The 25,975-nt window shown below is 39.5% G+C and overlaps 1 protein-coding gene across 1 annotated transcript; it reads left to right on the forward strand.

Moving 5' to 3' along the window:
* Window positions 1–25,640, forward strand: ube3c (ubiquitin protein ligase E3C). Its single transcript, XM_007555626.2, has 24 exons — window positions 1–118; window positions 676–786; window positions 911–964; window positions 1,594–1,668; window positions 2,455–2,601; window positions 2,692–2,807; window positions 2,904–3,061; window positions 3,345–3,498; window positions 4,347–4,567; window positions 4,683–4,834; window positions 5,303–5,490; window positions 8,596–8,682; window positions 8,774–8,931; window positions 9,778–10,004; window positions 12,661–12,765; window positions 13,242–13,329; window positions 14,330–14,427; window positions 15,418–15,550; window positions 16,805–17,052; window positions 20,047–20,259; window positions 21,419–21,607; window positions 21,694–21,760; window positions 22,394–22,524; window positions 25,360–25,640. The coding sequence occupies exons 2-24, from the start codon at window positions 721–723 to the stop codon at window positions 25,528–25,530; spliced, it is 3,246 nt and encodes a 1,081-aa protein (XP_007555688.1). The 5' UTR covers window positions 1–118; window positions 676–720; the 3' UTR covers window positions 25,531–25,640.
* The last annotated feature ends 335 nt before the right edge of the window (window positions 25,641–25,975 follow it).

Below are 25,975 nucleotides of genomic sequence, written 5' to 3' on the forward strand. Positions count from 1 at the left end.
GGAAGAAGTTAACTGTTTCTGTGTTGTGATGATTTCCAGAGTGGAGGAAAAGAAGACTTGACAATTGGCTTTCTCAGTGTCAGTGTTTCTGTTGTACTTCGTATTTTACAAGTTAAAGGTAAGAAGGTTATTGATTGTAGATATGGTGTTTCTTGGTGTCTATTTTGAAATTTAAATGATGTCAAACAGAACATGGGGGTAGAAAGAATCCCCACGTAAAGTTAGCCTCTCTGACTTCTTAGCCGGTGGCTAGTTAGCTTCAGTGCTAACGCGAACAAAATCAGGCTAAATACACGGATATTATTGTATATTGTTGTGTTTGATCATTATTTGTTGTATATTGGCATTGTTTCGGTTCACACGTTGTATCGTAAGTCATACACCCCCTTAAAAAACCCTGACAGCTGCTGAGTCATGAGCTACAGTAGCTAAGTTAGCTAACTATTGTTGCTGCCAAATTGAGACTTCTCACTTTGAGAAACTAGGTGAAGTCAGACTGCTAACTATTTCTTTGATAACTAAAGTTCTTGACTGAGCACATGAATCAAAACGGTAGCTGTGTGAAGGCTTTACGTGCTATGAAACAAGGTTGTTTCGATATTTGAGCCCTAGTCCAGGGTCGTCAGAGAAGTTTTGATGCATTTCAATCTGACCTGGTTTCGTTTTCTCTTTTAGAAATTCATCAAAAAGTCTGAATCAGTCATTGGGAATCATCTAAAAATGTTCAGCTTTGAGGGAGATTTCAAAACACGACCCAAGGTGTCATTGGGAGGAGCGAGTAAAAAGGTAAGCATCAATACAACGTGGAGACATTTGCTCAAAAACAAAACTCACGCGATTGTGCTTTTTGCAGAAAAATAGACCAGTAATAAAACACTACCTTTATATTGTTTAACTTATCTTGCCTCAGGAAGAAAAAGCCTCCTTGTTGCATCGTACACAAGAAGAAAGACGGAAAAGAGAGGTAATCTTTTATGACATATATGAGAGAACCAAACATTAAGATCTTTTTAATCCAGGATGTAGTGTGTTAGAAAAATATATGTGTGGCAATATTCCAACACTGATACTTATTTTGAAAAACGTAGAGATTATTTTAGGTTCATCTCACAATTTATGGTTTAAAAACAGATCTCAACATTATAAAATCCTCATTCAAATATGTGTCACCAGACAGTGCAGTGTGTTGCTACGCCAGAAACATTCAACAATAAATGGAAAGTAACTCCTTACATTAACGCTTGTATTGTTTGATTTAGACTTTTAAAAACAGCGATCACTGTGTTGAATTTTTCCAGAAAATTTTGAACAAATTTAATGTGTAAGTGTTATCTCCGCTGCCTGTCATACTTGACACTTTTTGTGACACTTCAAGTAACAGTTTAACTTTACATTTCTTATGAAAACTTTGACTCATTTAAACAGTTCATGTTGGTAACTCGTTAATTCCTAACTTTTTAGCTAATAATGGATCCTCATATTTGTCTGTTCTGTCACTTTATATTTGTTCAAATAAGTATTATAATACTAACGTTTCATCTGTTGAATTATGGTTGTGTTATTTTTAAGCTTTGCTTCTTTTTTCTGCTTTAGGAAGAAAGAAAAAGGCTGAAAAACGCAATCATCATTCAGTCCTACATACGTGGCTACCAAGACCTAAAGCAACAGGTATGTCTGCCTCCTCCACATCAACAGATTTTCTTTATTCACTTTAGGAACATATTATGTTATGTTGATTCCGATGTCTTTCTGCTGGAGAAATAGTTGCAAATATGAATGTTTCGAGGTGTTAGCAGGTTTTGTCCATTTTGAGCTGGAAGTGAGTTGCTCCCTGAAGGATTATAGTCTGATTCATGAGTGGTAATAAGAGCAAAACATGAGCTTAAGAGGTTGATTTCACACCATGTACTGTGATATAAATCTTCAGTTGGCCTTTTTTTTCTGGCCAGAAAACTGAGCTGAATAAGCCATTTATCTGCAATCTGTTTCAAATCATCGTTGTACAGTAAAGACGTGCCCACAAATAACCTTTTCCTCACACATCATACTCATTGATCTGCTGAGACAAAGGGGCCATGTCCGTATTCAGCTGATGGTCAACTGCCCTTAAAGGAGCTCAGATTTTCTGTGTTTCTCCATTAAAAGGAACCTCTGACTAAGATGACGTATGTGCATTGCTTTTGGGAGACTTTTTAGGATATATTTCCACTAGAAGAAGACTAAGGACAGAATCTGAACACCTGGAATTAATTATCACCTGGAAAGGGGGCAAGTCTGTAGATCTGCTCTTAAGTTTTGTAGGACTAAATTTATGATTTCTCAAGTGACTCAAACTTTTATTTTTAGTATTTACTTTTTAGATTTTTATAAGGAAAATTTTGAACAATTTATTTCTTTATGTTTAGCTTCACCGAACAAGTGTTTTCATTCAATTACTGTATTTCTTCCCTTCAGTATGCCTTTCAGAGAGCTAAGTTTGATGAGTCTGTCAGTCAGTCCCAGGCAGAGGGAACGCAGCACGTCATGGCTGCCTCTACTCTATGCCTCCTATCGAGACGACTTATATTTTTCTACAGACAAAGTGTGGACGCACATAGATTGGTAAGAATGCAGTACTACCAGTGCTTTTTTTTGATCGTGCTTTAATTACCATGTTATGTTAAATATCTGCCTGTTTGTGTGTTTGCAAAGATATGGTTATGCCAGAACCTGGTGAAACACAACAGTCAGTTCGTGAAGCTGTTGAACAGTCCCCAGAAACAGACGTGTGTATTTCAGATCAAAAGAATCCTGGGATTCTGCTGCAGGTAAGGTTCTGGACACACAAACACAGGATGCTGATTGATTGCCATGAAGAAGATGAAACTTTCTATGGACTTACATACTTATTCTTTTTCTCCCAGACTCCTGCAAAACTGCCCAGATGACAGTTTAAATGTTGCTGTTCCCATGCGGATGTTAGAAATCTTTTCTTCAGAGAGAACTTATCTTCTTGTTATTCCAGATGCTAACAATGTAGCTTCGTTACTTGAGCAGATTTTGCACTATATGGTACAAAAAGGTGAGCTGGCGGTGCATTGAAATAAAATGCATTTTTACATTTAAAACATTTACAAAGTTGTTAGATTGACCTTAATATTACTCTTTTTGCATGGACTGAGGCCGTTCAAATTCTTGAGACTTCAGTTTGAGTTTTTTTGTGAGATGGTTAGAAAAATTACATAATTTACTGCAGCGCAATAAACTTTTCCTAAACATTTAGTTTGTTTTAATTTGTAGTTGGTGTAGTTTTCATGCAGCCTAATTTCTTCTGTTTCTTTTTTTTTTTTTCGTTTTGTTTTAAGGATACTACAAGTCGCTGTACAGTCTTGTAAATCACAGACTGCCCTCCAGCCTGGAGTACAGCGATGCTCCCTCTATTCCTCTGGCAAGCACACTGTTGGAGCACATCCTCAAACCTTTGCACTTTACTTACTCCTCCTGCACAACAGGCGCAAGGTACACAGAATTTTTTTAATATTTTTTACAACCATTTTAGTTGTGTTTCTGCTTTTTGCTCACATTTGTTTACATGTCTGGTGTAAACGATATGTCTGGTGTAAACTGCAAAAGACATAACTCCAGCTAACAGCAGTTGGGAGTTACCAGGCAGGGATTACTTAATGTGCTGAACTCAAAAACTGGTCATTGTTGGGAAAAGAAACCCTTGTTGAAAGTTGTTTGGATAAAGTTAAAACAACTTAGGCTTTAGATTGTTAACAGTAAAAGAACTACCTCAGTTGGAAAGCAGATGATTATGAACAAAGATATTGAACGCATTTCAAAAGGTGTCCAGGTATGCAGTCCCCGCAATATCTACAGAAAACAACAGGAGAATTAAGCGTGTAAGTTCAGGTTGCAGGCTTATTGCTTCTTCCTATCAAATAAAAGTTTTGTGTCTGTATGCTCTTCCATCAGTCTTAAAGCAGTAATTGCATAAGAGACCCACTGACAATAAGTCATAAAAGATCCACTGGATTCTTGAGCTGAATATCAGACTGTTGACACTCAGTTTAAGACTTTTCTAATAACGACAGGAGAATTTATTTTCTTTTATGAAGAAAGGCACAGCAGGATGGAGACAAACTTGTGCACACAGTGATTCCAGTAGTTAATTATCTCTGCTTCGCCCCACAAGATGTTATTGACTAAGTTAGACAAAGCACTCCTATTTGGAGAGACGATATTGTTTGGTTAGAACGCCAATGAAGCAGAATTGTGTTGAAACAACCCCAATAACCAAAACCGGTTTGATCTGCCGTTTTTCTACACTGCATTCAAAGGGATGTTTGGCTGTTGTCTCGCAGGCAGTTTGTATTTGCGGCGTTTACCGAGGAGTTCATCTCTGCGCCGTTCACCGAGCAGATCTTTCACTTTTTTATCCCGGCGCTGTCGGACCGTCGTCTCTCGTTCCCGTTCGAGGCCTTCCTGAGCTCCCTGCAGGTCACCATCGACTCTTTCTCGGCAGCACAAAGCCAGGCGCCGTGGCTCTTCTACTTTGTCCTCTCTGCAGGAGAGAACTGCTTAGGTAGGTGACACAATTAAGTTGACCATTTTTCCTGTGCATATTTAATTCCTTATGTCGGTGAAGTACGCAAACTTAAACAATAAACAACGTAGTAATGGTGGGTGTATGTTCGAAGGCTCGCTGTCAGAGGAGGGACACCTGCTCTACCTTCGGGCTCTGGAGGCTCTACTGCCGCTGCTTCCGGTGTCGGAAAGCACCAGCCGGCCGGAAGTGAACAGTGATTCAGAGGATGATGACGATGGTGACATGCACCCTACACCCATGCAGGTACAACCAACACATAAAAACACATATTATCTAAAAAAAAACAACAACTTTTTTTTGTTTGTTTTTTTGTGAAAACGAATGTTTTATTTCATTCAGGGAATAAAACAAATTTGTGTTTTGGGTTTTGTAAGGTGAGATGAAACTCCTGCAAAATAAATCCTGTTGATTTCTTTTCTGTGATGTCATCAAACTTTTAAGCATATATATGTATATGTAACTGGTGACAATACAAACACTTGAATGAAGCTTTTATGAAGGCCAAAAAACTAAAGTTTGTCCTCTGACCAGACTACTGCATTTCCAGGTTTTTTATTGAGTGTCTATCACATAAAATCCCACGATGAATGGAATACATTAATGTTTGTAGTTATAGTTTGGAAAAAAAAAATGTATTCGGACATTAATTGTAGTTAAAAATGGGTTATGGTAATAAGTCTCTCTTTTTTTTTTCCCACACGTCTTTGTTAGGACAACAGCCGCATTTCTGTGCAGCTGATAACGGAGGAATGCATCCACAAGCTGGACACGAAACAGCAGACTAATGCCCTGCTGAACCTGGTTTGGAGGGACTCAGCCAGCGAGGAGGTCTTCACCATGATGGCATCCATTTGTCACACGCTCATGGTGCAGCATCGACTCATGGTGCCAAAAGTCAGGTAGAAATCCACAGAAAGGATGATTTAGCACTCTGTCTGGTGTTTATTACTGTATTTCCTCTCTTTTGTTGTTCTAGTGGCTCTTTACTCGACTGCGATCGTGAAACACTCGAGAGTTTTTGGCCAATTAAATGCCTTTGATTTTAAAAAGCAGTCAGGGCATCGTCCTTCACTGCTGGCGGACATATCTGTCTGTCTTCTCCGCTGTAAATTCACAAAGTACTAAATGGACTTTCATAATGTAAACACACACTCAATTTATGTTTTTTAATCCCTTTTAAATAATGTGAAGCAGGCACTAAACCCTATTACAATAATTTCCCCAATCAGTCATGGATTCCACCTGACTGAGAGGAAAACTGTTTTATGTGTTGCTGCTCCGCATTCAGCAATGAAGCTAATGGGGATTTTAGACAAGCAGCTATCATTGGTCTGCACCCACTGGCATTTACAACCGGCAGAGATGTCAAGGAAGCCGTCCGTTCTGGACGAGGGAAATTAGCTCTTTTCCTCATTAATTACATTAGGGTTGGGATGGATGTCAGCGACGGCTTAGGATGGAAGGCACTGGCTAACAGGAAGTCAGCTAGACCCACCTTCATGGACAGTAAACCCAGCGGAGTTAATCATTAGTGGAGTCATTACCTGTTAGTTGAGTTGTATCTGATGGGGAGAGTTGGTGACGAATAGATAAATATCACAGTGGTAATTTTAGTTTACTGTATATTCAGCTAAAGAGTAGTAGTGGGGCTTAATGAAAAGATTTAATTGAGTTAATTGCAGTGACTTCACTTTATTAAAACCATATATTGAGAAAATAAGCAACATTGTCAATTCAAAGACTTATTTTGCTGCTAAATTATGTAACTAAAGACATGTATTGTTTTTAATCTATTATTTAGTCTATTCAACCATCAGATTGGTGGAGATTAGTATTAAACCCATTAGACTTTTAAGTGTTTTAGGAATCCCTAATCATTCATGTAACTTCTTTGAAAATGTACTTTAGAAATATGAACTGTGAACGCTGACATTAGTGTTGGGAACGTCTGTGCTAATTATCCAGCTCAAAGAATGTTCTAAAGTTAGAGTGGTCTAGTTAAAGCACAGATTAAGAATATGTGGCAAGACTAAGTCGATGTTCACATGGGCTCGCCATCCAGTCTGACTCAGCCTTAGCTGTTCCACAGAGATGAATGCAAAAAAGACTTCTTTTAGGACACTCAACTTAGGTTGTTTTAATTTTTTGTAGAGTTCTTGAGGATTTCTCTTTTAATCCCTGTCCTCTTTTACAGCTTCCCTCTCTTCTCTACTTTTATCATAAATCCTGTCCTTCGTCTTCCATCATTATTGGATATCTGTAACAAAATAATTAGCTCACGGAGGAAGATTAATTGCTGCAGGAGTGGACGGGATAGCTTTACAAGAGGCTAAGGGGAGCAAATTGCATCCCGGTCTTGATTTACTGCTTTTACAGCAAAAAAAGGAGAGACTGGCTGCATGCAGTAGGCCCGGCACACTTCCTTTGTAATAAATATAGAAAATGTCTCATTAAATTTCTCTTTCTTTGCTGGTTTTAATTGGAGAACTGCTTTTTAACACGCTCAATAAGTTGATCTTCTGTTTGTCCTGCTGAGCGTGTTGTAATTTCTCTCTAATTGGTAAAGTTAGATATTTGGTGTAATTTCCCAGCATAACACCAATCTGCTAACTGGTTCCCTTTGATGGGAAGCAGTCCACATTTACTTTTAGATGGTTGCTGCGATTTTTGTGTTGATGTGAAATAATGACGTTGATGATGAAGATTTAATTTGCATTGAGGCAGAAACTCGCTCTGGTTTCCCGGTCTCGGATCCGACCCCGGCCTACCATCGGACACGGTTTTTCTTTTCATCGCAGCAAAAATGAAACGATCCAGACATTATTTATCAAGACGCTCGTCGCACGCACGTACATGCAACCCCCTATTGATGCCTTGACTTTGTTTATTAGTGCCTCATTCCGTGATTGAAATTGGGGAGGGGTTCGGTTTCCCCCTCGGCTGTAAATCAGCAGGTCAGCTGGCATTTAGTGCTTTGTTTCTCATTTCAATCAAACACCAGCCCGACTTGTTATGAGCCCCCAGCGCTGCTCGGTGCTTCTCTTCTGAGCCTTGTTGCACTGACAGATGGTCTGTGCTCGACACCAACCATTTTTCATGCCTTATTGAGGGTTCGCCTGACAGTCTGCCCCCTAATGTTCATTTCTAATTTAGGATTTCTGAATGAGCTCTGATATATTGAAACGGAAGGGTTGGAAATTAAAGGCTTATATTGAGGATTTGGATGTTTTCTCTTCCTCGTTGTGTTAAAGGATAGCGTCTTTACAGCTGTCCCTCCTAGACAAGGGCCTATTATATTTAGGGATGCTTCATTTTGCCTTTTAGCTTACTTACCACTCTACTGTCACCTTTACTTACCCTCGGTGTGAAAAACCGAGCAATTCCAGCGTATATGCAAACAAATACTCTGGAACAAAGAACCCCTTCACACCTTCTTGCCTCAGCCTGCTGAGTCCAACAACAGGGAGGTATGTGGCTCCTTCTGTGTTTCTCAACTAATTCAACCTGAGTGTGGAAGCATGCTAGTCATCAGGGGTCACAGCAAGGACCAGGGTGCCCCTCCTCCTTCTCCTCCATCCTCCATTGTCCTGGTTCCCTGGCCATTAAGTTAAATGTGGGTGGGGGGGCTCCAGCAGGAAGCCAGTGGGGCTGTTTATGACCTGAGCTGGGCACCCTCGCCAGCAACTAGTTTACTAATGGAAGGTGCCTCGCCTAAATAAAGCTTAATGGCTCATTTAATCTCCTTTTGGCCCCTCGCAATGCATAAAAGGAGGGAAAGGCCAAGAAGATTCTATAACTGAAATGTTTGGTCACAATCTTCTTTTTTTTTTTTTCTTTCTCTGTGTCCGCTGCTAAAGCGAGGCAAAGTTAACAGTCTTAGCGCTGCGGACCGTTAGGCTGAGAGTAATTTTATTGTTTATTGCCCCGATTGTGTCATTTGAACTGCCTTTTAATGCATTTCTGTCTTAAATCTTGTTTATTATTCATTCGTTGTTTGTCTGCAGACTCCTGTACAGCTTGGCTTTCAATGCACGTTTCCTGAGGCATCTGTGGCACCTGATAACCTCCATGACAACTAAAATGATTACCGGGTAAGATACTATGGCTGTTTCTGCTCTCTAGTGAGCACGTAATGTCGACGGTGTCATCATGCTTCTGCTTTTTCCGTGTCTTCCTCCTCAGCTCCATGGTGCCGCTGCTCCAGCTGATCTCTCGGGGTTCCCCCATGTCATTCGAAGATTCGAACCGGATCATTCCCCTCTTTTACCTCTTCAGCTCTCTCTTCAGTCACTCGCTTATCTCTGTGCATGACAGCGAGTTCTTTGGGCATGAAATGGAAGGTACTGGGCATATAAGTCTGTCAAGTTAGGTGGTGTAGAAAATATAATATCAACTTCAAGTTTGTTTCCAAATTATTTTTTTAATACTTCTCCTTTATATGGCAACCAAAGTCATATAAAGCGGTGTATAAGTATTTATACCCCGAGAAACCTAGAACATATTTTATTAAATTTGATGTGATAGACCAAAGTAGCACATCATGGAAATACTAAAATAGTGAAGTCTGGTGTGTGTATGCTTTCAGCCCTTTTTACTCTGATACCCATAAATTAAGGCTGCAACTAATGATTATTTTAGTGATTGATTATTCTGATGACTATTCAGATTTTGTTTTAAAAAACGGTTCATTATGCAGATTTTTTTCATCAAACCACTTAAGCATATATTATTCAATAACAGAAAAAAAATGAAAATAAATAAATGTATTTTCAAAAGAAGAAATTAAATGCGTAAGAAAGAAAAAAAAAAACCTTAGTATTGCCTCAAATGCAGTATCATGGGATTTCTTTAGTGAACACTTGATTATTTGTTACAATGGATGCATTTGCAGCTAAAACCACACTTCTAGTACCAACGTGTGAAAAGTTAAGTTGGTCATCTTAATTGCAAGGTATATATTTTTTTTCTACAGTTTTGTCTTCAATGCTGCTCTGAGAGTTTTGGTCTTTCAGCAAATGACCTGTTTTTGAGTTTGTATACTAAAGTTAAAAGTTACTCTATTACTAAATTACTTTTTTTGTTCTAGTAATCGCTTGTTCACTAAATGAGTTGTCTACAGCAGCTTGAACAGCTTGTAGAGGTCGAAGCTCGTTAGAAGACTTTGAGCACGTTCTCCTTCTGAGCAGGTCAGATGCAGTCCTCCATGATGCCCTTCACTCTGTCTGAGCTGGTGACTTTGTCCCGCTGCCTGAGAGACGCATGCCTGGGAATCATCAAGCTGGCCTACCCCGAGACTAAAGCAGAGCACAGGGAGGAGTACATGGCCGCCTTCCGCAGCGTGGGCGTCAAGACGAACACCGAGGTCCAGCGGCGCATCCAGGCCGAGCAGAAGCGCTGGGTGCAGCTCTTCAAGGTATGTAATATAGTTAATTCATTAAAGCTGAGCATGAATCCTTTATGCCTTCAGATTCTGATTGATCATTTTACAGAAATAGATTTTCTTTGTCTTTTTAGTCAATTCTATACATTTCTAGTGTTTCTAAAAGTGATTTTTTTTTTTATGTATAAATATAGTTTATGTTTGACAGCTTTTAATACAGGTTTCTTTATTGACTTTAAAGCTTGATGACTTCACAGGACATCTATCTCATACTGTCAAAACATGGAGACAGTTTTAAGAAATGTGTTAAAAGCATATTTTTGTAAAAGTTACATACTACTGCTTTAATATTAGGCCACTTTATCCATTTCTAAATTAGCTTCAATGTGTGTTTGGGATTATTTTCCTATTGGAACAAGAATTCCAAGTTTCAGTCACTTGGTAGTCTCCCTCTTTAATGGTAAAAATGGTAAATGGTCTGAACTTATGGAATGCTTTTCCAGTCACACCAACCACAGAGAGTGCTTTGCTCTACACCCACATTCGCCCAGTCACACACGCATGTATACACTAGTACGCAGATTGGTAGGCAACTTGGTGTTTAGTGTCTTGAGAAGGGGAATATGTAAATGTGGCAGTATGAAGCTGCCACAACCTGCTAATTTCAAATCCATCACTTTATCCACTGAGCCCCAGACGGCCACTGTAAAAGCCTTAACATGAAAGCATAACAGCGCCACAGCATGAGGCTGCTAATACAGCCTGCTATGATCAGGACCTCATACAGTGTTATGAAGTCTGAAAGTCACACACTGACTCATACGAATAGAATATTTGTCATTTAGGTCATCGTCTGACCAGATTTGGTTTTTCCACTGAATAATTCTGTCGACCTGAATAGTTCAGACTTTGGTCATCAGCCTCTCATCCCATGGTGATATAAAATTTGTTCAAGTCAGAGATGTTCCATCAGTTTTCAGTTATTGACAAAATTCAGCCTTCCTGGTTTGTGGGTTATTCCTGAACAGAGATTCAAAATGAAAAAAGAAATTGAATATTTTTGTTGTTCCCTTTAAGTTTCAAGGTGAATAAAAGGTCCCAGTGGCCATGGATACATTTCAGGTGATTATCCTGCTAGTTAATTAAACACACTATTTCCACAGTGTGCTGCGTAATCTGTGTGTTGTTGTCATTAAATTGTTGTGTAGTCTCTATGTGCATTGATGCTGTGATGATTATCTGTTAGTGGAAGTTGGCAAAATATGCCTGAGTGGGCAAAGACAACGAGCTCTGGTTGTTTACTGTGGGGAAATGAGGCTGAAAACAGGATCGACTTCAATCCTCTCATTCAAGGCCTTCTTTCGTTTTTCTTTCTTCTGTTTATTCAAGGAAATGGGCCTTAAGTCACTTTTGTTCTTGGCTGTTAGAAGTGAACACAAGCATTTAGAAGGAGGTGGCAAATACTCCAATAGCACGTCGAGGGAGTTTTCATAAAAGATCAGTTCAAAGGCCTCTTGTCAGCTAAAACGACCCATTAAAGAAGTGAGGAGCAGGGAAAATGCATTTTCCAAATTGAACAGTGGGATTTACAGTTGGTTTAACGCCGCTGACCCCTAACACGTTAATGTTTGGTTCGTGTCATCAGCCGTCCCTCTCCATCTTTTATCGCCCCCATTGTCGAGCTATCTATTTAATTGAAAGAAGTTAATTGAATGAAAATGATCAACTAAGCTTGTATTAATATTGCTAATGGAACTTTCTTCTTGGCCATGTTTGGAGAGCGATGTCACGGAGGAGTTTGGGAAAGGCCCATTAAGGTTTGCACTTAACCCGATGGGCTAATTAAGGAATGCTTATTCATTCCCAGAGTCAGGGGGTGGGTCTGCTCCGAGCCCATCTCCACGCACCTTTTACAGCATTTTGCACTCGCCATTATTGCGGACTCTGGTTGCCTCCTGGTGATTGGCCGGGATTGATTGTCGCTCTATGAAAATGACACGCCTCAGAGAGGAGGGTTTCGATTGAGCTAATCCAACTGGGGTATCATATGGAAATGGACCGGGCTTTGAGTGTTATTGCGTCAATGACATACGTGACATTATTCAAATGTGTCTGAATGTGTTTTTCGCAATAGCAACAAGGAAGCCTATTATAATTGAATGAGAAAGTCTTGTTTTTTTTGTTATAGCTCTAAGAACTTGATCTTCGCTTGTATCCATTATGTAACGGTATAAAAACCTTTTTCTGATTTTTATTTATTTTTTAAAATGGCAATATAATTTATAGAAACTCCTGATACCAACCATCAACATTACATCAAAGCCAGCTAACTTCTTTTTAACGTCCCGTTAGACGGCCACTCTTGTACTCAAAGCACATTGAGCTGTAAAGCCTTGGCGTTCTCTGTCCGATGGCTGATGTCAGCAGACCTCGCTGGTAATTAACAAGGCTGGACATTGAGGGACGGCACAAGTCGTTTTTCTTTTATACTCCCCATAAATGGTGCACTAATGGCTGACTTCTCAAATTGCTTTTTTCCCCCTCTACGATGAAGCACTTCATCCTGTTCAAGAGACATTTAAAAGAAAACAAAAAGGCTTCACTGGACACTTTGTTTTCAACTATTATGAATATATTTGTTTTAGTGAAAGATGCTAATGTGACTTTTTTTTTTTGATCTACAACACAGGTCATCACTAACTTGGTGAAGATGCTGAAAGCTCGTGACATCAGACGACCTTTCTGTCCAGTGGGTCACTGGCTGTCTGAGGAGGTCAACATCCGGGCCGATAAGGTGCTCCACCTGCATCATAGCATTTTAACTTTAGCTCTGATTTCCGTCTCAAATATCTTTTAGATTAACAAATAAAAAAAAAAAGTATAGAGTGCATTTTAAAAAATTGCAGGTTAAGTACTAAAATATATATTTTGTTAAAATTAGCAGTATGCTTTAGGTGCTTTTACAAGTGTCTTCTGTCATAGGTGAGTTATCCACACAGTCTACCTGAGAGAAACTGAGCAGAATATGGATAAATAGTTTACCACATTGTTCTGTCTATTGCAATTTCACTCAAATTTTAAGACAAAAAAGAAATAGTTTTTCTTTTCTTCCAAATTTTAGAAAAAAAAAAAAAAAAAAGAAACCAAAATTTGAGTCTAGGGAAGTTTTGAAACTGAAAATGTTGAAAAACTTGTAATCTTTGAAACCTTAAAGCAACTATGGTTCTTCATCTTCAACACAAAATGATCTTCATCTTCATTTCTGTGTAGGTCACCCAGCTTTATGTCCCATCAGCAAGACACGTGTGGAGAACAAGAAGGATGGGGCGCATTGGGCCTCTTCAGTCTACGCTTGATGGTAATATAGGCTACTTTTTAATTTGATATAAATGTATAAGATGGATTCCACAAAAAAAACCCCAAAAAAACTGTTTGTAGATGTTCTGAGTACAGAACTCAAACCATACTTTGTGTCCCTACTTACTCAAAGCTTATGTTACAATTGTGTCGTCAACCTTTTTTAATCTCATTCGAATCATTAAGTATTTCATTTAAGCAGTTTATAATTATGTGATGTTAGGGTCCTCTCGCCTGCCCACGCAATCAGTGATTTCTTCCTCTATGTTTGCCAACACAAATCAAGCTGGTCCTCTCATTTAGCCACACTCAGATGGAAACACGGATGCATGCAGGGCTCATTAGGCCCACTTTTAACTACAGCGCTTTTCTCTGACATATAGTGTGAAAACAGGCAGATAACAATGTGTGTATGATCTCCCTAATGACACTCAGAGCCTGTATGAGATAAATTCAATTAGCGTGAAAGTACCTGATGAACTCAGCCACATCTGGTGCATGTGTTTGTCTGGCCTTTTCTCATTTCCTTAAATGGACAGGCCCAGCGCTGATAAATGAGGTACGTATTGACCACTCGGAGGCCATATTTTTCCTCAAAGATGGAAACCTGATGGGAGAATGCAGATCAGGTTGACTAATTTGGCAGAATAATTGAGCTGCATTTGAACGACCAGGGTAAAGAGCAGTTTAGCAATTGGGGCTGTTTTTCCCCTCCTTTGAACCTTTGAATTTAATCAAACATTAACTTAGATGGTTTTAGAAAATCAAAAAAAGACAGAAAAGTGCAGTCCTCATTTAGCTCATGCACACAGTTACAGAAAATACATAAAACGAGATTTAGTTGGGTTATTGACCGGCTTTCTAGACCTGAAGTTCTTTGTGTTATGAATACTTTTAAGTTTACCTGCATGTGTCTTGAGATATTTATTTAAAAAAAGACTGAAAAGATATTTTCTACACCGAGTCCTGATAAACAAGATGTGCATGTTTTATTTCTGCAGTTGGTTTTGAGCCTCCGCAGCTCTCTGTGTCTGAAGAGAGACACCTGGCCATCCTCACAGAGTTGCCTTTTGTTGTTCCATTTGAGGAGCGAGTCAAGGTATCCCACCACTACACAAAACTGCAACACAAGCCTAAGAGTTGAATCATAATCAAACATTCGAATTTATCCTTTTTTGGTTTTACCGTTATGAATTTACCCCTTTAAAGGTTTTCTGGAATGTCTTAAAAAGCTCAGAGTTTCAGTACTAACTCTCCTGTTCATATAAATGTTAATTTCATGCTTTTAAATCCTTCCTTTCCATATTTAGATCATTCAGTTGCGGTCTGTATAAAGTGGAAGTACAATGCTTTAGTCTGAATCCCTCGTTATCGTTATCTCCTTTGGCGCATCTTTTATCCCAGTCCTGAGGTGCGACTGAGAGCAACTCGTTTTGGTTCCGTCTCTTTAAATGCAACTGAGGCACTTCACAAAAAATGTCAACAGAAGACTCATCCATCCATCCAGCCTAACATGTTTGAACCAGAAAATGCTACCTTAAGGGCTCATCATAGTTAACGAGCTAGCTAACACCAGCGCCAAGAACATCATTTGGACCATGTGTTCCCCAAGACAAGAACAGCTAATTTGTTTATGTAATAAAACTATTTGAAGCACGCAGTATGGCTATGTCCTCAAGGAGCTAAAAGCTACCATACAGCACTGACATAAACAGGCATGATGCTGCTGGTGTCAAAACAATGTGCAGTATGTCATATCAATACATAATAAATTAATGTCTAATATAAGGTTTGTTATTTTATTGTTACTTGCAACTTACCCCTTTGCTGTGTCCATCAACCAGCTATATCTTGTGTCAAAGTTAAATAACTAGGTGTGAAGTTAAATAAACCTCTCAAATATCCTTTTTTTTTTCTTTTATTTTGTGATGTATAAATGGGTTACAGTTAAAGAAAAAGTTTTTGCTAATATAAACCTCTTCACCTATCAATATAATGATCATAGATAAAGCTGTGTTTAGCTTGCATTGATTTCAGCTGAAAGTAGTTTGTTACCAACTCCATCGCTGGATGTACGTCCTCCCTCCAGATCTTCCAGAGGTTGATCTCTGTGGACAAACGTGACGTGCAGGGGGATGGGCCGTTCCCCGACGGCATCAATGTCACCATCAGACGCAACTACATCTACGAAGACGCCTACGATAAACTCTCCCCAGAAAACGGTGAGGCGAGCGTCGAAGTCATTTCAGTAAAAGCACTGCCAGTTGCGGTGGACTTAAAAAGTCCGTGCACACGTCTGGAAAACCGTTCTGTAACTGCTCCGTAATTTATTTATTTTTTTCATTTATGCCGTGATGACGAACACCATAAGACTGAGATGGTTTACTAGATGCCCATGCTGCCACTGAAACTCTTGTTAAGCTATATAAAACTCCGATATTAAGGACAAGGGTTAGATTTTGCATAGAAGATGAAGGTTACCTCCGTCCTCGGGCAGCATATTGAATTTCAGTAAAGCATAATTGTGATTCTGATTATTATAATGGATCACATAAAAGCCGAATCAATTATTTTAAGTCACCTCTTTTGTGTTTGAGTTTGAAAGGGTACTTGGATGATGGGGGCACTCTGATTAAAAAGAGTAGTAGGCGACCTGGGTTGAAGACATGATCTATATCATTTGTGTGTCTATAAGTTAAAGCTGCTCTGATTTATCGCTCTACATTTATTATTCTGGAAGACAACCTCGTATAGAATTGATCTGAATATTCCGTAGGTCAGGATGAGCAAGTCTTGTAAATAATGTTTGTTAAACAAAAAGCCTTTTCTTCTTTTGTTGTGATGTTTTCAAAATGCTCACCGTGCCTTGGGAAAGCCTTAAACTTTATCCTTCAACTAAATATTCATACCGGTTGATGTGGAAATCATGAGGTGATCTCACATTGTTTTGCATATAATCCAAAAGGTTCTCAGGTTTTTATTTGGGTGAAAAATTTGTGAACAAAGTATAATTTTCTTCTACCTCACAGTTTGTGCTCCCTGCTGTGTTTGGGTCTTTTCATTAAAATTACAATGAAAAGCAGTAAGGTTTGTAAGAGGAATGGAAACATTCTAGCAATTAAAAACAATTTAAATGACAAAAAGCAACATTTAATAATTTAAATTTTGTGCTTTTGAAAAGTTATTTAACTTAACACATTACAACTATACAAACAGCAGCTTTAAAATCAATTGAGGTTTCCTGTTCCTGAGGTCTATTTAGAAGAAAAATAACTATAACCACAATAAGCTCGGAAGGTAAATAGCCAGATTGCTAATGTCCCTGCTAGAAATTGCTTTTAAACAAATGAAAGGGTAAATTAAGTACAAAATATGTTTTAAAAGGCTCAAGAGTGACGATCATAAATTAGTTGTTAAAATATATTTTTGTAAATCCTTCTTTTTCTTCGTTTTCTTTTGACTTGTTACTCAATCAGAACCGGACCTTAAGAAGAGGATTCGAGTCCACCTTCTCAACGCTCACGGTCTGGATGAGGCAGGCATCGACGGAGGCGGCATCTTTCGCGAGTTCCTCAACGAGCTTCTCAAATCGGGCTTCAATCCCAACCAGGGCTTTTTCAAAACCACCAACGAGGGTTTGTTGTATCCGAATCCTGCTGCAGAGATGCTGGTGGGCGACTCCTTCACAAGACACTACTACTTCCTGGGCAGGATCCTTGGAAAGGTGAGTGTGTCAGATTAAAGGTGGCCGGATAGAAACTCAAGAATCTGACCAGTGAATGCAGTTGGCCACTGTCAGGAAACACCAACTACTACACTTTTCAGTGTGGATGTTATTACCGAGGAAAGAAGGATCAAAGTTGGCTATTTTGGTGTAAGCGAGAAAATGTATAATTAAGTTAGAAGAAGCACAGTGATGTAAGAAACAATTTAAAAGGAAAATGTGATGCTAAAGAGAGCAATATTTTATCATACTAAGGCTAAAAAAAGAATCTCTAACATGGATTTGGAAATATTTACGTTTTTGAATTCCCTGGCAGCTGAAATGTGCTGTTCAGATAGACTTGACAAAATTATGATCAGTGGATCTCTTTGTTAGATGTGACAATGTAAAGATCATGCAGTGTTTTTGTATAAAATTAGACTTTATTTGTTCCAAAAGCTTACATTTCTTAAACTCTTGAATAAAATTAGGTTTAGCGGTTCCAGTTGGAATTTAACTATGCAGTAAGATGACGTCTGCCTGCTCCTTTACTCCTCTGATGCAGCTGTTTATTAGAGCCTAATGTTTTTAAATCATCCCTAATGCAAGTGGTGATGATTGTTTATCAAGATGCCTTCCTCATGAGGGAGCTATCATCTCAACACGAAGAGGAATTACCTCATGACAAGCGGTCGCCTCTCAATTAGGGCTTCCATTAGCGGATGATTCCTACCTCTTGTTTGTGTAGCGACTGCATTTGGCCAGCATTAAATCAACGGCCTCACAAAGACAGGACATAAATAAGCGTTCAAAGCATGTGGTAATAGCATTTTGATCTGTTTTACAGTCAGGAACATCCAGGGCTCTTCTCTCTTAAACAGTCTCGGACGGTGTGGTCCACTTACCGGAGCGCCGTAACTCCTGCTCCTCCTCTTCTTGTTTCCTTTTCTTCTCTGTGTTCTGTTGAAGTGAGAAGCAATCAATCTGCTCCCACAGTTCCTGCATCTATCGCGCTGTGCTCTCTGTAGCTAATGGTCGGGGCAATTAGGCTGAGGGAAATTAATTTGAATTTGACTTTCAATTAACCCTACCTTTAAGTCCCTCTTTCTCCATAAAAATGGACGTTTGAGTGGCCATTTGAGAGGCGTATTGATATTTGTTTAGTGCCCGTTATTGCCTGGATGAAAGGCGAGCCGTTTATATGGATTGGAATTGCATCACCGCTGCCGCAGCGCGCGCGGTGCACATTGCGGCTCAAAGGACACAGGAGATTAATATTCTTAATTAATGTCCGAGGCGTGCCATTGTTGTGGAGGTGATGTATTACAGGCGGGAGTGGCTTGTCTGGGGGTACTCACTGAAATGGGATTGAGCATCAGAATAGAGGCCGGCCATCATCCCTCTTCCTCACTTGTCCACCCCGCTGACAAGCTGAAAGATTTAAGCTACACACATTGAAAACATACACAGAGGGTTGCTTTGCATTTCTGGCTTTGGCCTAAAGATTCCTCTTTTTCGTATGCGTCCTGGTGCGAGCCGTGAGAGATTCTCCCCGTCTCATTACCGCCAAACCTCCGCCCTCATCAGCGGCACTTCTTCTCACTTCGTAATCGCTCTGATCCTCCCCGAGCCCGGCATCCTCTCTGCAGACGCGTGAAAGCTTTGCTGCTCTGATTGATAAAGATGCGTGTGAAAGGCATTATAATTTTATTGATTCATAATGTTGTAAATTAAGGAATTTATTTGGCAGCTAACAGAACGCACCTGCAATGCCGCTGGCATTTATTCCACCTGATGGTGCCACGATCTGCTTTAATTGCGTTGCCACTGCACTCACTTATATTAAAAGGCTCCGGGCCATAATAATTAATTCTTTCCAACCCGAGTCATTTTGGCACAATTTCTGGCAATAAACACTCATAAATAAGGTTGGTGGCATTGAAAAAATAAGGCTACAAGTTTTCTCCATATACTTATTGCTGCCTCTTCCCGGCACAAGTGTTATTGATAGGTTTCAAGGGGCCACGCAGCGCATATGGTCTGAAATTAGTACCGGCCACGAGAGTAACACTAAGTGGATTATTTTGCATAAAAAATAGACAATGTTTGAAGTTGCGCAGTTAACCTGTGTTTAGAAAATAGCTGTGATTTATGCATTTGTGTGTGTTTAAGATGCATGCATTATGGAAATCCTCTAGATTTATAATCCATTTAGCTGATGCAGTCAGGGTTTTTAGCGCTATCATTTATAAGGACCTGTATATTTTAATGTCTCCAATAGGCTCTTTTTCTACTATTCCAGTACATTAGCTTAGAGGTTTTATGAGTCACCTGCCCGGTTGCACTTCTTAATTGCATTTAGGGTCAAGGTGAGAATCGACATTTATAAAGTTTGAATCGAGGGAGGAAGAAGCCGAAGATCCGTGTTCAAGATTGATTGGACTCTGTTTTGATCTCAAACGCTGCGATCGGTTTAGCTTGACTGCTGTAAAACTTTGGTGTTCAACAGGAAGTTTGAATGTTTTCTTATCGGACAGTGCTTGACGCAAACTATTGTCCGTATAGTTCAACTGATGCAAAAAATATTTCTACCATTTGGGCGTTTTTATATTCTGTCACTTAACCTCAGATTTAAGGGTGTTTTATGCAAAGGATCAACTCAAAATAATGTAATATTGTGGAGTAGAAAAATGATTGATGCTTATCAATTCTTTTTATTTTGATGCACCTAAATAAAATCCGGTGCAACAAATTGCCTTTAGGATTAAAAGTGAAAAGTCCTCAGAGGTTGGAGAATTGCACTATAAAGGTGTTTCTATACAACTCAGAGAGGTGGAATTAATTTACACACCACACTTTCGAGATTATTATCTTAAGAAATGTGAAAACCATGCACAGTCTTGCACTGCTTTGTGTTGACCTATCACTCAAAAACATCACGTTTTGAGGATTTAACATGACAAAATAAAAAAAAACTTTGAGGGCTTCGTTACTAAGGTTGGTGTTTCTCCTCAGGCTCTCTACGAGAACATGCTGGTGGAATTGCCCTTTGCCAGCTTCTTCCTGTCCAAACTTCTGGGAACCAGTGCAGACGTGGACATCCATCACCTTGCCTCTTTAGACCCTGAGATGTATCGCAACCTGCTGTTCCTCAAGAGCTACGAGGGCGATGTGGAAGAACTGGGTCTCAACTTCACTGTGGTCAACAACGACCTGGGAGAAGCTCAGGTAACTCGACCAACCGAGTACGACAAGCGGCTCTTGTGTGTTTATTTTTCAGCTCTGTTTCTTTCTCCTGTTTGGTTTCTCTTTGTGGCGTTAATAATTCATTTCCCGCCTGATGCACCACTTCTCGGCCCTGACAGAGATAAAGCACGTCACCGCTGTCGCTCCAAGCCCTGCTGCAGTGCAGAGGACGCAGCAGCTCTGTTGACCGTTCCAGCCTGCCTTTCGCTCCACAAATTATCTCACGCCACGCATGACAGAAGCAGCCAACAGCTCTTAAGCATGTCTCCTTCTCTCTCTCCAAAAGCTGTGCTCAGACCCGATCTTTACATGGGAGCCCTTGTTTGCTCAGGACCTTAACGTGTCTTATTAGCTCTTCTCAAACAACACCTGAAACAGCAGAGTTACAATGTGGCCCTTCTGGTCACCAAATAGAGTGCAATGGAGGAAAACAATTTGTGGAAGATTAGGCACACCCGGGAGCAGTCTGCCCTGCATTTGCCCTTGTGAGATAGCCAAAGCAAGCAAGATAACAGCAGTAATTCTCTTACATTAGCACATAATCAGAATCTGGTGGGAGGGAGAAAAGGCAGAAAATGGATTCCTGAAAGGTGGAGTTTGCAGCACTACGGGAATGAACAGATTAGATGGACCCCATTACGTTAAATGCCAGTGTGTTCTCAGCATTGCTGCACTGAAGCCTAGTGTTCGTTTTTTTGGGTTTTTTTTTTTTTTTTTTTGTTGAGAATGCATCATGGGGGTCCTGATTAGTGCTTTCTGTAGGTCTGATGAACAAATATCTTTTAAAGCATTTTTCAACCTGAGCTCATCAACAGATGTGCTAGTTTTGAATTCATGGAGATTTATCTATAACTCTGGATGTTAGTTTGTTTACCGTCCATCATTATACCAGTTCTTCTTCTTTTCTTTTCCTGTTTCCTTTTTTCTGTTTGTTCTTTCATTTTCTTTTCTTCAGGTTCAGTATTTACATTCTGAGCACTGTAACAATATTTGTTGTAGAATTGTTGTATTTTTACTTTACAAATGGACTACAAAGAACTGAGAAAACTATGGAAAACCATGCCTGAAAGTTCAACATAAATGCGCAGAAACCCCGGTAATGACTACAGCTCCGTAAATGCCTCGTTTGTGTCTGTTCCAGGTGGTTGAACTGAAGCCAGGAGGAAAAGATATCCCAGTGACAACAGCCAACCGGATAGCTTACATCCATTTAGTGGCTGACTACAGGCTCAACAAACAGATCAGGCCTCACTGCCTGGCCTTCAGACAGGGTCTGGCCAATGTGGTCAACCTTGAGTGGCTCCGCATGTTTGATCAGCAGGAAATCCAGGTACTGAATTACTGAACCAAAGAAAGATGAGATTTTATTTTTATAGCGTACATCTAAAAAACATGTTTCCTGCCTCATCCTGTCAGGTGCTGATATCTGGGGCTCATGTTCCGATTTGTCTCGATGATCTGAAAAACTTCACAAACTATTCAGGTAGGTTCTTATTAGGGCTGCACAATCTTAGGAAAACTTGCAAAATGCAGTAATGTAGGTAAATGTTGCCAAAACAATAGGAGTTGAGCTATGAAAGCAATCTCATAGGTATGACATAGGAAGAGCTCAAGTGTTAGCTTAATTTCAAAAGCTTTGCTGAACCCTTATTTGAAGCATAGATATTTATTTATTTATTTATTTATTAGGAAATTAACATTTAAAAACTCTTTGGCAGCTGAGCTAACAAAAAGGTCTAAATTGAGCCCCTCTGTTTTATTTTGTTGCATTATTGGATTGGTGTGGATAAACCACACGTGTTTTGCAAGTAAAACTGAAGGAATGAGTACAAAAAGTTATCTAATTGCAAAAATGAGCTCCACAATACTATTGGAACCTTTTAGCTAATGCTCAGATATCTCTTTCAAAATATAAATTTTGTCTTTACATGTCTTTATTTTTGTATAATTAGGCTCTGGATTCCTAATGGACCTTATGGCCCAAAGCTGATCTACATCTCATGTGTTGCATTTGTACAGTTTTCATGAATCTACGCTCACTTATTTTCTTTAATTAGGCTTTGATCGTGGACAACATGAGGTAGTAATGTGGTTTCTGTTCAATAATCTCTTTTAGGTGGATACTCTGCTAACCACCCTGTTATTCAGATCTTCTGGGAAGTGGTCGAAGGATTTACAGATGAAGAAAAGCGCAAACTGTTAAAGTTTGTCACCAGCTGCTCCAGACCTCCGCTGCTAGGCTTTAAGGTGAGCAATCTTCCAGACGCAGACTTCCTCTTTTACTTCCTGTACGTTTTCATCCCGTTTACTCCTATTTGAAGCAGGTTTCCATACCAGACAGAAGTTCAGTTAATGTGCCTTTATCAAAATACCCAGACTGATAAGAAGCCTAATAATGATAATTTTCCTATAAGTCGTGCTTAGAGAAGGTCTCTGCGGTGAACTCTTATCGCCACGTTCGCTATTGTGTTATAGTTCGTGACCTTCCTCTGTGGAAGAAGTCTGTCTGCAGCTCTGTGTGTGTCTGGAGACCTTGGCTGGACAAATACTGTCATTCTGAAGTTGGTTGATGGTTAAACTCTTCACCTTTTTTCCCCGATTAGGTCACGTGGCAGAAAGCAGCTATAGCCACGAGGATAAATTGCCTCGAAACTACGTCTGTCTGCTTCTGAATATCATTTTAAAAGTCTTGAATCATTACAGCAAATTATATCTAAAACCATGTCCTAATTGGAAGCCATTCAGGTTTTTCATTGACCTGATTTATGGGACACTTAGAAAGGTACAGTGAAATGCTAGAAAGTGTTGGTCAGGGCTATTAAAGAGTTTTTATGCCACACTTTGTCCCACCAGCAGCTGCAAGTCTATAGTACCTTCCATAAGTATTCATACCTCTTGAATTTTGTTTCACTTTTCTTTCATTACAACCAACTTTAATGTGTGTAATTAGGAATTGATATAATAGACCAACACAGAGTACTGCATAATTGCAAGGAAGGAAAGTAATACATAATTTTAAAAATATATTTTCTAATAAAAAAAAATTTTTATGCACATTTTGAAGTATCACATTAGAAAGGGTTGATGGAAATGGCTGAATTTGAAATAACTTTGTCAGTTTAGCAAAAAAAAAAGTTTTTATGCTCTCTTGAGGTGGTTTTTGGCTTCTGCAAAAACGAGTCAGTCTCCTGAAGGGGAGATGGAAACACACTTGCAGAATAAGAGCTGATGTGACAAACACTCCCATCCGCTGGTGGTTCTTTGCCTTAACATAGGCATGAAACTCTAAAACTCTAAAGTCCAAAACTCCATCTCACAGGGAAGAAGTCTCCATTTTTCTGATATGTGTGATGAGCAAGTTTGCAACCTGTGCGTCTTGTTTATTACATCCATGTGTCACGTCAACGTTAATTTGTTCCCAACCAGTAGATGGAAACGCGCCTAATTTTGCATTTTCTTTCTTGTGACATTTTTAAAGGTTTGCTCGAAATTCAGTTGACAGTTGGATGGACACACAGCTTGTGTTTGTCACAAAAGCTTAAATTAGCGGTGTGAATACTTTTGCAAAGCACTGTAATGTACTTGTATTTCATAAATTAGAATATCATTGAAAGTTCATTCATTACAGTAACTCACTTCACTAAGTGAAACGCACACATTAATTACACACTGATTTCAAGCCTTAATTTGTTAATTAAGGTGATTTTCTGTACATATTTAATAAAAACGCATTATTTAAAGTTACAGTACTATGTCAGACCAGTGAACAACATTTTCAAGACAGAAATACGGGCTTAATAAAAAGTGTGTTTAATACCTGCTTAAATTTTATTTTTAAAAGCTCCTTCTAATCTGACAAATTAGCCTCATTGAAATGCTTCTTCTAATGCATTAAATATGACTGTGATTAAGTTTTCTTCTCACTGCCATTAGTCAAGAAAATATTTGTGTCGCTTTAAACTTGGGAGTGACAACACTAAACTTTAAATCCTTCAAGCTTTAAATGATCCCCTCCCTTCTCATTAACTAAGTTTGACTTTGGCCAGCATTCAGACGCACCGCCCCTCCCACACAGATGCCTCACTTGAGACTTAAAGGGTGGTAATTTGTGGGGGGGTGACCCCCTGACCTGGCCCTCGGCTCAAGCCAGCAAAGCCTTAATTAGCTGTCGTGAAAACTGCCCAGGATTCATTAGAGGAGAAATAGCTCTGTCAAGAGAAGCCATTTAAAAAAGATGATGGAAGCTGTCTTTTTATTTTTTCCCTCTCCTCAAAATGATAGTTGTGGTAATGATACTTTTTCAATAGGCAATGATAGTTTAATACGGTAATTGTCAGAAAAATGGGGTCATTACGGCAAAGCCCCTGAAGGGCCATTTAATTGGGTAAGCATAGCCGGTGGGACATATAGTCTAACGTTAAATATCGTAATGGAATCAGGGCGGAGTAGTTTGTTCGTGATGGAAACCGTCAGTGTCACAGTTTACAGATGAAGTGGCCTCATCAGCTGCGAGGTTTGATTTAAAAAAAAAAAAAAAAAATGCCAGATGGACAACATGAAACGACCATCCTCTCAGCGTCTCAGCCAAGGGTCAACCCGTGAGCCCGTCTCCCCCTTCAATATCTTTCAAAGCACTAAGCTGATTTTCTAAATTTATACTTTGGCTTTATTCGTTTGGCTCTTTACACGTTTAATCCCTTGTGGAATTTGACATTTATTGCTTAATCGGGATGGGTTTGGAAATTGGGATCATTACCGACACGTGTTGATTCATTCTCCGTCTGGCTCTGTAGGCGTTCATCCACCTCGCGTGGCTAATTAACGCCGGACGTCACTGGGATCGAAAAGACGGTTTGGAAGATATGCACAATCACAACGTGTGCAATAAATAGTTAATCAAACCTAAATGAAGCACTGTAACTAAATGCAGCTATGATAAGCAGGCAAATTCAACTCAAATATGCTGTTATAATATATATATATATATTATTGTTGTAGAATGGGATTAGAAACATCCAGAGACACTTCAGCTGCCCTCAAATATATGTAGCCAGTGATTTTTCTTTTTCTTTTTGCCTACAGGAGCTTTATCCAGCCTTCTGCATTCACAACGGTGGAAGTGACCTGGAGCGCCTCCCTACAGCCAGCACCTGCATGAACCTGCTCAAGCTCCCAGAGTTCTGCGACCAACACCTGATGAGGAGCAAGCTGCTATACGCCATCGAGTCGAGCGCCGGGTTCGAGCTCAGCTGAGCCAGGACAAAAAGTTTGTCCGTTTCAGCGCCGGCGGACCCGACGCCACTGAGGTGGCTTTAGAGTAAAAGACTCTAAATAGAAGAGAGAAGGCAAAAAAAAAAAGAAAAAAAAAAGGAAATGCACTGATTGATTATTGTGTTTCTGTCAGCGTGTGTGAGAGTGCCAAGTAAAAGAAAAGAAAGGGTGAGACTTAGTGCGATGTTTTCTTTTAAACCCTTGTTTTTAGGACATTTTTAAATCAGTTTTGAGAACCATACAGAATATCAGTGTTGCGTCTGACATTTAAATGCCGATGACGGTAAACAAGAGCAATGGCAACTCACTGTGTCATTTAATGACGTGAACTATTATTTTTCCACCAAAGAGAAAGTGGTGTTGTATTAAAAAAGGCAGTACGGCAGCTTGCGGTGCACCAAAGGCTGCTGGGAGGGACCATCTTTGC

The sequence above is a fragment of the Poecilia formosa genome, unplaced genomic scaffold (genome assembly GCF_000485575.1).
Source record: "Poecilia formosa unplaced genomic scaffold, Poecilia_formosa-5.1.2 Scaffold71, whole genome shotgun sequence".
In the NCBI taxonomy this organism is placed as follows: Eukaryota; Metazoa; Chordata; class Actinopteri; order Cyprinodontiformes; family Poeciliidae; genus Poecilia; species Poecilia formosa.